Raw genomic sequence first — 17,633 nt, forward strand, 5'->3', positions numbered from 1 at the left:
GCTTTTGGTTGCCGCGGGTCGCACACCCCAGCACACCAGCCCCGCCGCTGGGAGCCAGAGAAGAATCCTTTGCCCTCTCCCGCCTCTCACTCCACACCTTGGTCTCCCGAGTTTTCTGCACGTGAATGGGTTCCTGGCGGATCTCCGAAGACCTTGCAGTGTTTCAGAAAGCTGGGCGCGCGCGGAGATGAGCGAACGAGCCTCTGCCCCCCTCCCGGAGGTCCTGCGCCCCTCGGGGACCCTCCTCCCGCGCCTCTCGGGGCGGTGAAGCCGCCGCCCCCGGAGCGAGCTCGTCCGGCCCGACCCCGCGGAGCAGCGGGCCCCCTCCCCACTTCCCGCTCGCAGCCCCTCTCCGCCAGTAGCAGCGCTGCTGTCCTCCCACAGGAGGGCTGGGAGGGCGCCCGAGTCCGCAGCGCCCCCGCCCCCTCGCTTTTTCTTTCTTTCCTCGGTTTGGGATCTTGCTACCGGAGCCGGGAGAGGTTCGGAGAAGAGAAGAGCGAGGGACCGGAGTGCAGGCTTCCGCTGCAGCGCGCGAACGGAGCTGGGGTGCTGCGTCTCCCGCGTCCGCTCCCGGCCCTCGCCGCCCCGGCTAGGGCGTGAAGAAGGGAAGCCCTCGAAGGAGCCCACGGTTGGAGTCCCTCTGCCCGCAGCGCCACGGGACCCGGGCGGCGACGCAGGCGGCCCGGGGGCCGGCTCCCGGCTCCCATTCCTCTGAAAGAGCGCGGCGGGGATCGCGTCTTCCCGGCGCTCGGCACAACTCCGCGGCCAGCAGCGCGCGGCTGGACCAAGTCCGCTTCCCGCCGACTCGCCGAGTGCGGGCAGTACCTGCACGCCCGCCGGCACTCCCCGTGGCCCGACCTCCTGGGCACCTGCGCCGACCCCCACGCCAGGCGCTGAAACCCCGGCTCCCCGCAGCGCCCCGGACCCGATGGAGAGCGCGCGGGCCGCGGCTTCTTGAGTGCGGGTGCCGCCGCCGTCCAAACTGCGCGCTGGGGTCCCCCGGCTGCCCCCTCTTCGGGGCATCCGAGAAGCCGGGGAAGAGCGCACCATGAAGTCCGTGCTGTTCAGCCGATTCTTCATCCTCCTGCCCTGGGTCCTGATCGTCATCATCATGCTCGACGTGGACACCCGCAGGCCAGCGCCCCCGCTCACCCCGCGCCCCTACTTTTCTCCCTACGCTTTGGGCCGCGGGGGCGCCCGACCCCCGCTCCGCAGGGGCGGCCCCGGGCGCGGCTCGGAAAAGCGCAACGAGTCGCGGCCGCAGCTGCAGCCGCAGCCGCCTCTGCCCACCATCTATGCCATCACGCCCACCTACAGCCGCCCGGTGCAGAAAGCCGAGCTGACCCGCCTGGCCAACACCTTCCGCCAGGTGGCGCAGCTGCACTGGATCCTGGTGGAGGACGCGGCGGCGCGCAGCGAGCTGGTGAGCCGCTTCCTGGCGCGGGCCGGCCTGCCCTGCACGCACCTGCACGTGCCCACGCCGCGGCGCTACAAGCGGCCGGGGCTGCCGCGCGCCACGGAGCAGCGCAACGCCGGCCTCGCCTGGCTGCGCCAGAGGCACCAGCACCAGCGCGCGCAGCCCGGCGTGCTCTTCTTCGCCGACGACGACAACACCTACAGTCTGGAACTCTTCCAGGAGGTAGTGGCCGGCCCGCCTTAGCGGGGGCAAGGGCGGGAGGGGGCCTCGGGGGTCGCCCGCACTTGGGAGTTGTCACTTCTCCGTGCACTTTTGGGACTCCAGGTGGAGCGCTCCTCGCGGGCAGCCCACAGCCTCTGCCGGCCCTGGCGCGTTTCGCTGGTCACGGGGGTGGGGTTTGGGGATAGGGGGTGAGGTCCACCGTGACTCAAGGGTGGGAGTCTGGCTTAGCTGCCTTCCTGGCCCCGAGATTGGGTTGCAGGAGTAGCACAGTTGGGGAGCACGGGGATGATCGCAGGAACAGGCCTGGGTGGCCTGAGGATGCAGCCCAGCTGGAGAGGTTGGTCGGGGAGACTATATGCCAGAGGAGGGGACCAGGGAGACGGCGCTGCGCAGTGCGGGGCGGCTTGGTGTACTCCCCAGGCCTTTCAGCGCGCACAGGTGCGATTGGGATTCTAGAACCATATGGAGAGGAAGGTGGAGAGAATTATTTAAAAATCAGCCAAGAGTCAAATTTCTCTGGCACAGTCCGCTGGCACGGAAATGATTATTAATGAAAACATTACCTTCTAAGGGGGTCCTCCCTCTATCTCTCCCCCCACTTACAAAGGCCCTTTCCGACTCAGCATGCTGCCTCTTTTTTTCAAGGAATCTCTCTGGCAAATGACTTGAGATTGTCCTGCCTTGTGGAAAAGACTGTTCTGTCTTTTCGCAGCCAGAGCTACCAGCTGCAATTCCAGTTCCTTTTCTCGACCTTTCTCGAAGGCCTCACTGTTTGGTGAGTTAGCAAGGCTACTCTTGCATGGCGCCCTTGCATCCTGGTGCTTGCTGGGGGTTCTGAGTGCATCCGGCCCCACGCTGTGGAGAAGACCCTCTTTTCCCTTGAAAGGCCACACGTGCGCACAACCAGCCTGCACGGGGCTAGAACAGGTGTTACTTCTTGAGGCTGGTATTTTGCAGCCTGTGTGTGTGTGTGCTGCACGTAAGACTGCGTTCCAAGGTTGTGTCAGTTTATTCTTCATACACAAATACAGCTGGAAAATATCTTGGATTCTTTGACATCCTGTGGGACCATTGCCTTCCTCTACACCAAATTCCTTGATATCCTGCCTCTAAGACTCCATTGCCCCCTTCTCACCCAGGTAAACTGGACTGTGTGTCGGGTAAATCATACATGCCCCACACTTTCTTTCTAATATCTGTTTAGTGTTCTTAACCTCAGGCCAATGCTACTTGTACACCTTCAGTTTAATTTTTCTGCCTATGTGATTTGAAAAAATCCATTTCTTAAGAGCAGTTGCCACCTTCATTTCTATTCATCCTTTCCTTCTTTGAATTAAAGGACCAGTAATTGCTCTCTATCTTTTCTTCTCCATCCTTTCAGGAGGTAGGGCTTTTCTGTCCATGTTTCTACAGAAGAAATAAATGTATGGTATAGTCGTTATAACCAAGATTACAGATATCATCTGATTTTTTAAAAATTGGGCTTTTATTTTTATGCTGCTTGCATACTCTCTCCCACAAAAGATATGGTTTGTATTCTGAAGCACAGACCTTTACATGTCAGTACACCACAGTTTTAAGCCCACTTTTCTCCTGCAACTGGGAAGTTGCCTTACCTGTGAAACTGTGGTCTTGTGTGTGTAAAGTAATGCACATCATTATTAATTACCCCTTTAGGGGGCTGGGCTGTGAAGGGGGAATGATTTTCAGTTTATTCCCAGCTGCTAGCCTGTCGTGTGTGGTGTTAGATGAGGGCGAGAGTTGGCAACACAGGCGGTGAGACATTCAGAACAGTCTTCCTTTGATGCTTCCCAAACTGAAAGGAGGGCTTGTTGGTGGTGGCTACTAAGCAGCAAGAGGAGAATAGAGTAGGTTTTTTCCCCTAGTGGTCCATGGGGGAGTGGGGGGGGGGGCAGGAAGAGAGACAATATAAGAAAGGAGAGGGTGAGGAGAGAAAAAAATAGTATTGGCCAGAGGAAAAAAGCAAAACTTTATGGAGTAATGAGAATAAAATTAAGAGCATGTGCAGCTCTTTTTTGTGGAGAGGTGCCAAGTATACAAAAATACACAACAGAAGCAACTTTTTTAAAAACACAATATGCACCACACACTTAGAATTTTTTCTTTTTTTTATCTTTATTGTTGAAAGTATTGCATATGTCCCCTTTTTCCCCCTATTGACCTCTTCTATCCTGCCCATTCCCCCACCCCAGGCCTTTACCACCCTAGACACACTTAGAATTTAAATTCTATAGCTCCTAGAGGTCCCTCCAAGACAGTAATTTTATGACTAGTCCCTTTGTCCACCACCATTCCTTCTCCCTCCCACATGATGCATTTGGACAGAGTAGGTATCTGTTCCCCATGCATATATGCCCGTACGTTTAGTTTTTCTTTTTACAACACATTTTCCTCATATGGCAAGCAGTAGTGATTCTCTAAAAAGTCAGATTAGTGGAATTTATGCATCCTTAGTTTTGTGAATTAATGGGATGGCCTACTTTAAACCAGTTCTAGGATTGATTCCATGTGGATTACAGAGTAAACAGGGCTCTCTTAGACGAAAAGGTAGGACTAGATAAAGCAGACACTGAAGCGCCCTGAGAGGGGAGGGAAAATGCTGATCAAGGATGCTGTAGGGCGGAGGTCTGTATCTCGGCACTGTGTTTGTGCACACGCGCAGATTAGTTTTTAAGTAATTCACAGTGCGTAAGGAAAGAACGTCCCAAGTCAGGCTTCATCTTTTATTCATAGTGCTTCCAATTTCCATGGTTGATGTAAACGCAGATAAGATAGAAGGAAGAAAATGAACCAGGTACAAATTAGCTCACTAAGCATTGGCTGCAAATGAAGGAAAGTAAAAGATGAAAGGTCTCCAAATTAAATTAAAGGCGCAACAGGCAATCCATGTTCAATTATTTCTCCGTGGTAACTGGCATGGTGTTTGCTTCTCCCATACAGCTAACTCATTTTCAGCCTACCCTTTCAACTGAGCTGTGCCACCTGGAAAGAAAGATTTGCATTGAATGAATCCTGCGTTAACAGCCAAATCCATTTGCAAATGAAAGCTAGTGTGGGTTGCAACCACAGAAACTCTGCTGGCCATTGGAGAGAACAGTGGTCAGGTGTGTGTGTGTGTGTGTGTGTGTGTGTGTGTGTGTGTTTTCAGGTTTCCAGCATTTCAACAACAATTGCTCTTCCTGTGGCATTGATGGGGGTTTGAATTCTGGACCACAGGTAGTCCACCTGCCTGTGCACCCTATGGATGGAGCTCTCCGGAAAAGCTTTTTTGCAAAGGATTTAAATGGCTTTCATAAAAGCAACTACCGAAGATAAATGTGACTCTATATCCAGTCATATTTTCAATAAGCTATTGATCAGATTTCTGTTCCTTACTGGAAAACCTTCCAAGTTTTCCTGAGTTTAAAGCTGATGCTTTTCAGGTGAAGTTGCTTTCACCTTTGCGAGTCCATTAAATTGAAAGGTTAAAAAATAGCACTTTCCAAGCAAGAACAAAAACTTTACAATTTTTAACTTTAAATTTAATGAGGAAAGACTGGAAGACAGGCCAACTCGAGACATTTAAGGAGCTCATGAAAGGACTCCTTTAATGAGACTGCATCTTGAAGATGTTCTGACAGGCCGTGAGCTGAACAGGCCCTTTGTTTGGATTTTTTTTGGGGGGTGCTATTAAGTTATTTGTGTGCTAGGAAGATGGAGGAGTTGAGGCTTAATTCTGTCTTCTTTTCTGAAACATTTATAAGCTCCCCCCTTTACAGGCAGCTTATTAGAGCTATGATACAAAGAATATTGAAATTCACAATTTTAACCGCCCCACCCTCCACCCCCCAATAGTAAATTCTGTATGTTTCCTGCAAGGAGACAAAAGATCTACCGGTTTTTTTTTACCCTGATACTTAGTGTAGGGTAATTATCTTTTCAAAGTGAAGAAACCCAGAAGATTCCATTATTTTACCTGAAATGTGTTCCTTGTGTTTTATTTCTCCCTATCTAAAAGCATATTAATAGTCATGCCTTAGGTCTGATAAAATGTGAGCATTTTGGGAAAAATATGGTCATAAAGCTACAGCCAATTTTCTTAGGCTATTGATGTTAAATCTATAGATTTTCTTTAGTCTCCCTGTGGATAGGCCTTGAGTTATGGCTAGTCTTTGACAGGGTTCTTTGGAGATCAGCAGTTTTCATTTGGATTTTGATAATTTAATGGACCAGAAATAATAACTCAGCTTTAAAAGACATTCTGTCTTGCCTCTTCCAATTGTCTTTTTCCATCATTCGCCCCCTTACTTTTCACTGACTATTCTTTGTCATGAATACCAGTAGACATGAAGATGTGTCTGGATTATTGTTTGGTACAATGAATGTGTGTCTTTTAAACATTTATGCTGTTGTCTGGTTCTTTTTGGAAACTATGTGGGTGACTCCATTTTCTTCTGTTATTCCACTTGCCTCTAAATTACAAGCTGGTAATTTTTCTCTTGTGTGAACACTAATGAAATAGTAATTGCTTTTAAGGCTTGCTACAAAAGAAAATAGAAGAACCAAAGTGAACGGTCTTATTTATTAACAATTCCAGGGGGTATTCGAATAGTGGGGTTTTTTTGGTACAGAATTCAATAATGTTCAGGTATGTCTATTCAAACCTTTCAGACTCTGATGGAATATTTTCTAAGTCTGTATAAGTTAACATGTTATTGTATATTTGATTTGCAGTGCTGTGGAAGCACGAAATTAGGTTTTGCATGGTTCTCAAATTCTCTCCCCAAAACACAAATCTATATGTAGGTAGGTAAGTAAATAGGTAGATTTAGAATAGATTTCCAATTCACAGAAGTAAAAACTAATAAAATATAATCCATTGTTCATACCTGGTAATTTTTGTATACAACCTTAAGTAAATGTTAAAAATATCCTTTGCCGCCGAAACCGGTTTGGCTCAGTGGATAGAGCGTCGGCCTGCGGACTGAGGGGTCCCAGGTTCGATTCCGGTCAAGGGCATGTACCTGGGCTGCGAGCACATCCCCAGTGGGAGATGTGCAGGAGGCGGCTGATCGATGTTTCTCTCCCATCGATGTTTCTAACTCTCTATCTCTCTCCCTTCCTCTCTGTAAAAAATCAATAAAATATATTTTTAAAAAAATATCCTTTGCCATGGATACAAGCAAAATACAGTTGACATTAGTTGACACACGATGGGCCAGGAGCCACCCTTAGGATTGTACACATATTAATGTAAATACATCCTCACAACAGTCCCTGAGGTAGGTACTAGTACTGTTCCCATTTTTCCCTCCACCCTTATGCTAATATCTGATCATGAGCACAGTTCTTTGATGAGTACAGGGATCTTTAAAAGTGCAGCCTGAATCTAATATAGTCAGTGTGACCAGTAACCCTTTTTATACTTGAGCAGAAGTACCAGGAGATAACGTGAAAAGATCATGCAGCTAGAATTTTGTGCAGAGAGGATTTTGAATCCCAGTACCTCGGTTCTAGAGCCTGCCCTCTGGACTGTCCTGCAGCTCATCTCATTCAACACGTACAGTCATATGGAGCTATGTCTCGTGATAAGCAAAGCTTTTGATCAGCAGGAGTCTTCTGACGCTATTGCTGTCTTCTGGGCTGTGCCATCTTTATATCTTATGACCTTTTTTTCTTGGAATCATTTGGTCTTAAGAAAATGTTATGTTCTCCCTCACTATCTCACTGATAGGTTATTTGATTTTTGGATTGTTTTTTCAAGTCAGGCGGAAACTGCCAAGTCAGCACATAAACTATTGTCGTATATTTTTTAAATTAGATACTCTTGTGAATAAGTAAGAATTGATCATTTCTGCCAGAAGATAAAACATTTAAAATAATGTTTCCCTCAGTTGATATGTGTACATCAGCAGCTGTGTCTCCTGGGCCTGTAGCTTGTCAGGGCAGACAGAATTGAATGGAAAAAGGCTGAATTGTTTCACGTTACCATTGAGACAGAGGAGAGCTGGGCACCTGGACCCATTTGAGCTGAAGCCTATGTGAGTGGCTGACACCTGCTGGTTTGGGGAGCCTCACGCTCTGTGCTGGTTATGCTGGCTGCTGAGGGCCCACACGGCCACATTCACAGAACTACTCACTTGTTAGTAGGTTTGTTCATTTTGTTGTCGGATTTCTTCTAGGGTTAGGCATTTCCCTGGATTAAAAAACAAAATGAATGAAAATCATTGGTTGAGTCTTTTTGCATGGTAGGAAAAGCTTGGAGATACTGTGCTGAGAGGGTGATCTTTTTTTTTTTTTTTTAACCACAAGTCAGATTATTTGGTCTTTCCCCCCAAATAACTAAAAACTCAGTAGTTCTCTCCTCCTGCCTACCCTCCCCCACCCCCATCAGTCAAACATTATGTATGGTATAAGCAGAATATAAGACTCTTATTTCTTCAACCAGGTATTTATAAATTATATCTTCATCTCTCTAATGAAAGCTGAGTATGCTAAATGTTGAACATTCTCCATTAACTGGGATTTCAGTTGTCTAAGATAATTGTATATTAGAAGTAATAATGTATCAGCAAGATTCCTTCTGCCTACTTGAGCTTAAACATGACCACATTCAGAAGATACTTTAATAAAATTAATCAGTATGCCTTCTCCTCCACTTAACCTGTTAATTGAGCACTAACTATGTGCTAGGTACTGTGCTTAATTGCTGCAGCTGTGAACACAGGGCATCCAGCCTTCCCAGATTGAGCACCTGCTCCCTAGGAACAGTGCATTGCAGGAGACCTGCAGGTGCCAGGGAGTGTAAAGCACAGGCAGCTAATGGAGTTGTAGGTTGGTTTTGTGTTTGTGCCGGGGGGGTGGGGGGGAGATTTGGGCTGTGGGTGAGTACTTGGGCCCACGTGGAACAGAGGAGCTTTATTCAGAGTGTATGTGGAAGAGAGAAAGGCACAGTTGGGCCTGCATAGAAAAAGCCCAAGACCACTCTAGCGCTTGCCAGGGAGCCTCTCTGAGCTCTGACCCTTCCTGTCCTCAGAGCCACTGGGCCTCATGGGATAGGCCCAGGGCCAGCAAGGATGGGACTATAAACCAGCGAGGCACAGTCCAGGGGGGTGGGAAGGGACCCGTGAGGCCCTACATGGCAATGGACCCATCACGGAAGTCCGTCCTTTCAATAAGGATATTTTTTTAAAATATATTTTGTTGATTTCTTACAGAGAGGAAGGGAGAGGGATAGAGAGTTAGAAACATCGATGAGAGAGAAACATCAATCAGCTGCCTCCTGCACACTCCCTACTGGGGATGTACCTGCAACCAAGGAACATGCCCTTGACCGGAATCGAACCTGGGACCCTTGAGTCCGCAGGCCGATGCTCTACCCATTGAGCCAAACCGGTTAGGGCTCAATAAGGATATTGATTGTGACCCAGTGGCCATCTTGGCACTGCTTCTGGGTGTCACACACACCTTGACCCCCTGGTTCTCCTTCCCCTATGAGAGCAGCAAGCCCTCGGCCCCCAGACCCCTGGCTGCCTTGTGATAATCAGTGTAGGCTAGGCCACAAGCATCAGTGCTACCCAGACAGGCACCTGCTCCCGAGAAATCTGGGTCCTGCCAGCATCCAGAGCTCTCCAGGTGGAGGGAGCCAGGTCTGTGGCCTGAGAAAAGAGAATGTGTGGGTGTCCAGAGAACTGAAGGGTGTCCTTGCTATCTTCAGGGGAGGAGTTCGAATCTCTCCCCAAACCTGTCCTGTAAAGCAGACTTCAGTTTCTTTGTATTTGGAAGTGGTGTTAAATCATGGCCATTAGATCCTTCTTCCTGGATACTGCCCTGTCCTTGTGTTAATCTGAGTTTGAAAAGGTGAACATAGCCATGTGAGGAGCATGCTTTTGTTTTTTCCCCACCTGGTTTTCCAAACACCCGTTAAGCATATCTTTGACTTTTAACTCCTAAATAGAACTTGGTAAATTCACAGGAAAACTATAGATATGTATTTGTACATCTGGCTGTATTAAGGAAGCGGTAACATAAACTATTATGGATTCGTTATAGCCTCTAACATTGCACTATATAATGTGGTACATGTGTTTCAGCTCACTGTTTCTCCCATTATAATATAAACTCGTAAGGGTAGGAGTCTTCTTTTGTTCACTGCTGTGCCTCTAGTGTCCAGAGCAGTGCTTACCCGTGGTCAGTGCAAGGATGGCGGTCACAACAGGGTCTGGCGCCGTGGCGCTCAACATCTCCTGTTCACATAACTCCTAAAAAATTTAGTAAAATTACACAACCTCTAGGATATTTTCAAATTGATGTCTAAATTAAAAACAAACAAACATTTAAAATAGTTGCAAAGCGTGTGGTTTCTGGTGTATTATAGATATTGACATTTGTAAATGAAATTTAAATATATTCAGTGGATATTATAAACACTATAACAGTTGTATACCCACTAACATTCATTTAACAAATATACTTTTCAATCATTTGGGAATTTCATATGTTCTTGTTTTCCATTCTATTCTTCCTTGGAATTTTATTCTAGCATAATATTTTGCGGTTCAAGGTTATTTACTGATCCTCCTTTTATGTATATCTTCAGTAACAAAAAAAATGAAATGTAGACAGAATTTACATTTTTCAAAAATTCCTATGGCTATAAGCTTCTGTCTTAAAAACTCTTCACGACTGAGTTAACAGTACAGTTAGTAGCAGTTAACAAGTAATCAAAACAACATAAAGGTTTCAAAGTTGGTTAGTTGTTAAGCATAAGAGCTACATTTATTGGAAATTGGTTTCTTAATGACATGGATGGACATTTTCTTGTTGATGTGTACTCCATATTATTGATGAATATTTCTTGTTGCTAGAAAGATAAAAGGTTTAGCATAAATTATTTTCCCATTATTTCAGCTTTGTTTACATAAAGAAGTAAATAGGATGTAAAGATTTTCTCATATTGGTGTTCTTCACTTTTTTTCAACTCTTGGGCTCTAAGCCAAAAATCATATGTTGATCTCTGAGCAGAAACTTTTAATGCTGAATTGATGACACTGGTTTTCCTTCCTTCAATTTTGTTGAAAGCAGGTAATTAGAAACCTCTTGTCTTCCAAAAGGATCTATTACCCATTAATAGACATGAACTTTCTTAATGAAGACAGTGATATTTCTAATTACCTTTGTTTGGTGCCCTAGAGGTTTGACCACAGTGGACAGCACATTCTAAGGTTCAGGGTGGATGAGAAATTGCCCTTCTGTGAGGGGAGGGGAGGAGGGAAGGCAGAACCTGCCCCCCTTTATGCTGGTTTTAGGAAACCATCTGTGGGACTGTGGGATGGCAAAGAGTCAGGATTTCCACAGGGAGTCTTTGTACACACTCAGCGACTGCACACCCTCAGCCTGAGAACTGCTGTTTTGGTGGAAGGAGCACTAAGTTAGGAACTGGAAAGTGTGGGCTCCGGGCTTGGCTGAGCCAAAGCCCTCAGCCCCGTGACCTCAGAGGAACAAACGTTTATGGACCATCTGTGCTTGCCCTACATTTAGAGGTGCACACTGCTGTTTAATTCTCATGTCTCTGCGGTGGGCATTACAATGTCTGTTTTACAAATGAGGAGAAGCCCTGACACGCAGCTTCCTCCCCGGGCCTGACACAGACGTGTGCGGCTGCTGTGAGAAATGGGGGATGCGCAGGTGAATGGGTGAACAGGGCAGCTCCCCCACCAGGTGGTTGTCTGCTTCTCTGTGAGTCGGTGGCCACAGGGGCTGTGCAGGGGCTCAGGAAGGCAAGATGTTCCCAAGTCCCCTAGCCAACCAGCCCGGCGGCCCCGAGGTGCTGCTCTGTGAGCCGATGGGAATGAGGATTTAAATACGGCCCATGTGTGGATGTGTTGTTTATCACCTAAATAATCTCGGCCTTGCAAGATTAAAATGTCAGTGTGGGTTTTAAAGGTCAGATGACAGTTTGGGGATGTTTCTGTAGCTTTGAAAAGTTCCTCGGCTGCATCTGGCGAAAGTGCTGAGACAGCCCAGGGAGGCCTGTGTCGGGGGCTGCGGTCTTGTTCAGAGAAGCTCTGTTAACACCTGGTCTTCAGAGCTGGTGCTGGGCGTTCACCCCCTAACCCTTCATTGTTCTCAGTTTTCTTTCATGATTACATTTAACTATCTGCCTGTTACCTTTGATTCCTGCCATGCATACTGAAAAGACAGGTTTTGTGATTTTCTGGTCTTGTTTCTCCACCTTGTTTAAAGATTTAAAAAACAAAACATTAAGAAGTTGGCTTGATGATGCTTGTGGTTTCTATGGGCAGTGATTTGGGTTTTTACAGAAACACAGGGTTTCCTCTGAAAATCATTGGAGATTAAAATATAGGTGTCCGTTTGTTTGGCTCTTGTAACTCCAGTGACATTTAAAAGAAAATGCCTATTCTTTGTTTATTATTAGGTCTCTTTTACCACATGTGAAAGGCAGTGGGGGGAGAAACAAAAATTGAGTATTCCTGTTATTTTTTATTTACCATTTTAACCATTTTTGAGTGTGCAGTTTGGTGCATTAAGTAGACTCACTTTGCTATGCAAGCATTGCCTCTGTCCCTCTCCAGAACTTTCTCACCTTCCCAAACGGAAACGCTGTTCCCATGAAACAGTAACTCCCTCTTGCCTGCTCTGCTGCCCCTGGTACCGATAATCTACTTTCTGCCTCTTATGAATTGAACTCATACAGGGAAAATCATACAATAATTGTTCTTTTGTGTCTGGCTTATTTCACTTGGTGTAATGTCTTTAAGGTTCACCCACATTGTGGTATTTATCAAAATGTCATCCCTTGCTAAGGCTGAATACTGTCCCATTGTATGTATAGATCATCTTTTGTTTATCCATTCAACCACCCATGGCGACTCAAGTTGCTTCCTTCTTTTGGCTGTAGTGACTGCTGCTATACACATTGGCGCATAAATGTGTGTTTGAGTGAATGCGTTCAGTCCTTTTGTGTGTGTGTGTACAGAAGTGGAATTGCTAGATCATATGGTAATTCTGTTTAATTTCTTTGAGAAACTGCCATTCTGTTTTCCACGGTGGCTGCACCATTCTACATTCTCACTTTAGTTTTTTATAATGGCCTTCCTAATGCATGTGAAGTGATATCTCATCGTGGTTTGGATTTGCATTTCTCTAGTGATTAATGATGTCAACCACCTTTTCATGGGCTTATTGATCATTTGTGTACCTTTTTTGGAGAAATGTTTTTTCATGTCCTTTGCCAAATTTTTTTAGGGTTTTATGTGTTTTTTTATTTCCCTTTTCAATTACAGTTTACATTCAGTATTATTTTATACTAGAGGCCCATTGCCTGAAGAGATTCGTGCAATAGGCCTTCCCTTCCCCTGGCTGCCGGCACCGGTTTTCCTCCGGCACCAGGGACCCACGCCTTCGCTCTGGCCAGAGCCTCCAGTCTTCGCTCTGCTGCTTCGCCCCTACATATGCAAATTAACCGCCATCTTTGTTGGGTTAATTTGCATACTCTCCTGATTGGCTGGTGAGCATAGCGGAGGGACGGTTAATTTACATGTCTGTCTATTATTAGGTAAGCTTAGTTCTGGGTGCACAGCATAGTGGTTAGACCAGGGGTGGGCAAACTTTTTGACTCGAGGGCCACAATGGGTTCTTAAACTGGACCAGAGGGCCGGAACAAAAGCATGGATGGAGTGTTTGTGTGAACTAATATAAATTCAAAGTAAACATCATTACATAAAAGGGTACGGTCTTTTTTTTTTTTTTTAGTTTTATTCATTTCAAATGGGCCGGATCCGGCCCGTGGGCCGTAGTTTGCCCACGGCTGGGTTAGACAGTCATATACTTTACAGAGTGCTCCCCCCCATCAATATTTCCAGTACCCACCTGGAAATTTTGTGTTTCTTTATTTTGTTCTTTAGATTCCATATATAAATGACATCATATGGTATTTGTCTTTTTCTGACTGTCTTATTTCACTTAGCATAATACTCTGTAGGTTCATCCATGTTGTCACAAATGGTAAGATTTCATTCTTTTTTATGGCCAAGTAATATTTCATTATATATATGTACCACAGCTGGTTTATCTACTTAATTATTGAAAGGCGCTTGAATTGCTTCCATATCTTGGCTATTGTAAATAACACTGCAATGAACATAGAGGTGCATGCATTCTTTCAAATTAGTGTTTTCATTTTCTTCAGCTATATACCCAGAAGTCGAATTGCTGGGTCATAAGGCAGTCCCATTTTAAAGTTTTTGAGGAACCTCCATTCTGTTTTCTGTAGTGGCTGTACCAATCTGCTTTCCCACCAAAAGTGCATGAGGGTTTTCTGTTTTCCACATTCTCACCACTACTTGTTGTTTGTTGATTTATTGATGATAGTCATTCTGACAGGTGTGAGGTGATATCTCATTGTGATTTTAATTTGCATCTCTCTGATTAGTAACACTGAGCATCTTTTCATGTCTATTGGCTATCTGTATGTCCTTTTGGAGAAGTGTCTATTCAGTCCTCTGCCATTTTTAAATTGGATTGTTTGAGGGGTTTTTTGGTGTTGAGTTGTATGAGTTCTTTATAGATTTTGGATATTAACCCCTTATCAGGTATATCATTCTTTGCCCATTTAGGAATTGGATTGTTTGGTCTTTGTTGAGTTTGAGTTCTTTATATATTCTGGATATTAAGTCTGTATTCGATATGTGATTTGCAAATATGTTCTCCCATTCTGAGGTTTGCCTTTTTATTCTGTTGTTAGTGTCCTTTGATGCCCTAAAGTTTTAAATTTGAAGTTCAGTTTGTTTTTTTCTTTTGTTGTTTTTGCCTTTGGTTTTATAGCCAATAAATTTTTGCCAAATTCAGTGTCATGAAGTTTCCCTGTTTTCTTTTAATAGTTGCATAATTTTAGCTTTTATACTTGGTTAATTAATGTTGACCTATTTTGAGTTAATTTTTGAGTATGGATATCTAGTTTTTCCCACCACCATTTGTTGAAATGACTGTCCTTTTCCCAACGAATGGTGTTGGCACCCTTGTTGAAAATCACTTGCCCATCTATGTGAGGGTTTATTTCTGGGTTTTCTAGTCTGTTTCATAGGTATGCATGTCTGTCTTTATGCCATTACGACACTGTTTTTGATTACTGTTGCTTTGTAGTAAGTTTTAAAATGAAAGTGTGGCCGAAACCGGTTTGGCTCAGTGGATAGAGCGTCGGCCTGCGGACTGAGAGGTCCCAGGTTCGATTCCGGTCAAGGGCATGTACCTGGGTTGCGGGCACATCCCCAGTAGGAGATGTGCAGGAGGCAGCTGATCGATGATTCTCTCTCATCGATGTTTCTAACTCTCTATCTCTCTCCCTTCCTCTCTGTAAAAAATCAATAAAATAATTTTATAAAAAAAAAAATAAAAAAAAAAAAAAATGAAAGTGTGTGTCCTTAACTTGAGAGGAGAGTATCAGAGAAGCAAAATAGATAAAGAAACACGAATCAATTATCTGCTATTACAACAGACGCACTTTAAATATAAGAACAGAGTTAGGATAAAGGTAAGAGCTGGGAAAAGATATACCATGTGAACATATGAAAGCTATTGTGACTATGTTACTATCAGACAAAGTAGCTTTCAAAACAAAGAGGTCACAGGAGATAATGAGGAACATTTCATAATAATAAAAGGGTCAATTCATCAAGAAAAATAACAAATCTAAAGGTGTCTGCACCAAATAACATAGCTTCAAAATACATGAAGCAAAAAAAAGAGAAAGAAAAAGAAAAAGAAAGAAAGAAAAAAGGATAAAGAAGAATTCAGTCATAGAAATTTTTTTTAAAAGGAACAAATTTTCTTAGCATGCTCATTTGCAAAAGTTCTATGCAAACCTAACTACATTTGCTACAATAAATACGCCTATAAAAGGGATAGGACAATAGATGAAGCTTATTTGATCTTTTTTAGAAGGAATGTATTTTAACATTGATGGCGGAAAAGAAGATGGGCTCGTTGGGGGTGGGGGAACCTCCACAGTAGTAACCTCTTTCTCCTGTCCTTTCCAGTACTGTCACAATAGCATTATACTCTTAGGCTGGAATTCTTCCCTGTAATGGTGCCTACTTACCTAGAAGCCTTGAGGAAAATAGAAATTTAAGTAGTTCCTAGAGTTGGCTATAATGAGTCCACACACAGAAATTACGTGTAGCTGTTCAGTCTCCCCAACAGTCATGTTTCCTTATAAATATATTCAGGCCAAACCTCGTCAGCAAGGACACCACAGAGATGATGTCGTCTTCCTCCTCCCGCATCCAATAGGGGTATTTATTGTTATTAGGTCACCTTGTGGCTGGTGATGCCAAACTTGGCCACTTGGTTAAGGTAGTGACTGCCAGATCTCTGCTGTAAAACACATTTATCCTTTGTAATTAGTAAGTAGCCCATAGGTTGATACCCTGAGACAGTGTGACTGTGCTGTTTCCCATCCTTCACCCAAGCGTTCTGGCGTCGAATGATGCTTCTTGCTTGAATTAGTTATTACACTGGGAGTATCAAATGGTGATTTTCTTATTGTTTCGTTCCTTCTGCACTTGTTATATGAATGGCATTCTTCTTAAAGAACCTATAACCTATAACCATGGACTGTCAGTCCCCCTCCCACACACACCTATAGCCATGGACTGTCAGCCCACACACACACACACACACACACACACAATGTGTTTTAAGCTAGCAATGTTTTCCTTAATGATGCTCACATTATTCCCAGATTGGCCAGCAACTCTTCAGATCAGCTTCTGTCTTTATTGCACATGTCCGTGTTTATCTTCTAACAATTCTCTGCATTTTTTAAAAATATTCTAGACTCATAATTTACCTGTGCCCGACCTGGAATCAGTCACTTCTCCAAGGAGCCCTAATTCCTTCTAGTGGAGAATGGTATTTACAAACCAAGATCTGGGTGTTAAGTGTATTTACGGCTACTGGGGTGTTCATATTTCTAGGCTCTTTAATCATGAGTTCATATTGAAACCTCCTCATTATTTTGTGTTTTTATTTTAAATCAGCTTATTAAGGTACAATTTACCTATTATAAAATGTACTCATTTTAAATGTAGAGTTTGCTAAATTTTAGAAAACACATACTCATCCTTATAACTATCACCTTATGTCAGTTTTCACCACTTATGGCCCCTAATCTGCTTTTTATCACTGTAGATAAGTTTGCCTATTCTAGAATTTCATATACGTGCAATATACAATCTGTAGCCTTTATCTGGTTTCTTTCTCATTCAGCATTATGTTTTTGCGATTCATTCATGTTGTAATGAGTATCCGTGGTTTATTACTTTTTATTGCAGAGTAGTAATCGGCTGAATGGATATATCACAATTTGTTTATCATTTTACAAGTTGATGTACATTTGTGCTGTTTCCAGCTTATGGCTATTATGAATAAAAATACTGTGAACATTTAGGTACAAGTTTTTGTGTAGACATATGCTTTTATTTTTCTTGAATAAATACTTGGAAATGAAACTGCTGGGTCATATGATAAGTACATATTCTTAACTTTATAAGAAATTGCTAAATTGTTTTCCAAAGTGGTTGCACCATTTTATACTCCCACCAGGGATGTGTAAGAGACCCAGTTGCTCCACATCTTCATCAACACTTGGTATTGTGTCGTTTAGTTTTAGCCATCCTAGTGGGCATGTAATAGTATTTTATTGTGCTATTAACTTCCATATGTGCTGTCGGGTTATTTGTTTTTCTTTGGTGAAATGTTCATTCATATTTGGCCCATTTTTAATTGTCCATAGTGGGTAATACTACTCATGCTTTAGGTGTTTTATTGAGCTGTAAGAATTTTTTGTGTATTCTGAATGCAAGTCTTCAGTTAGGTATATATAGTGGGATATTTCCTCGCAGTCTGTGACTTACTATTTTTTCAAATCCTCACCTGAGGATATATTTTTGTTGATTTTAGAGAGAGAGGAAGG

General features: G+C 44.1%; 1 protein-coding gene across 1 annotated transcript in view; it reads left to right on the forward strand.

The window, feature by feature from the left end:
* The first annotated feature begins 432 nt into the window (after positions 1 to 432).
* Positions 433 to 17,633, forward strand: part of B3GAT2 (beta-1,3-glucuronyltransferase 2) — a 59,117-nt gene continuing 41,916 nt past the window's right edge. Inside the window, exon 1 of the mRNA XM_036317553.1 lies at positions 433 to 1,639. Coding sequence (XP_036173446.1) covers positions 1,049 to 1,639 — 591 coding nt within the window. The 5' untranslated portion in view covers positions 433 to 1,048. The remainder of the gene's footprint in view (positions 1,640 to 17,633) is intronic.

Source organism: Myotis myotis, unplaced genomic scaffold, assembly GCF_014108235.1.
Source record: "Myotis myotis isolate mMyoMyo1 unplaced genomic scaffold, mMyoMyo1.p scaffold_m19_p_7, whole genome shotgun sequence".
NCBI lineage: Eukaryota > Metazoa > Chordata > Mammalia > Chiroptera > Vespertilionidae > Myotis > Myotis myotis.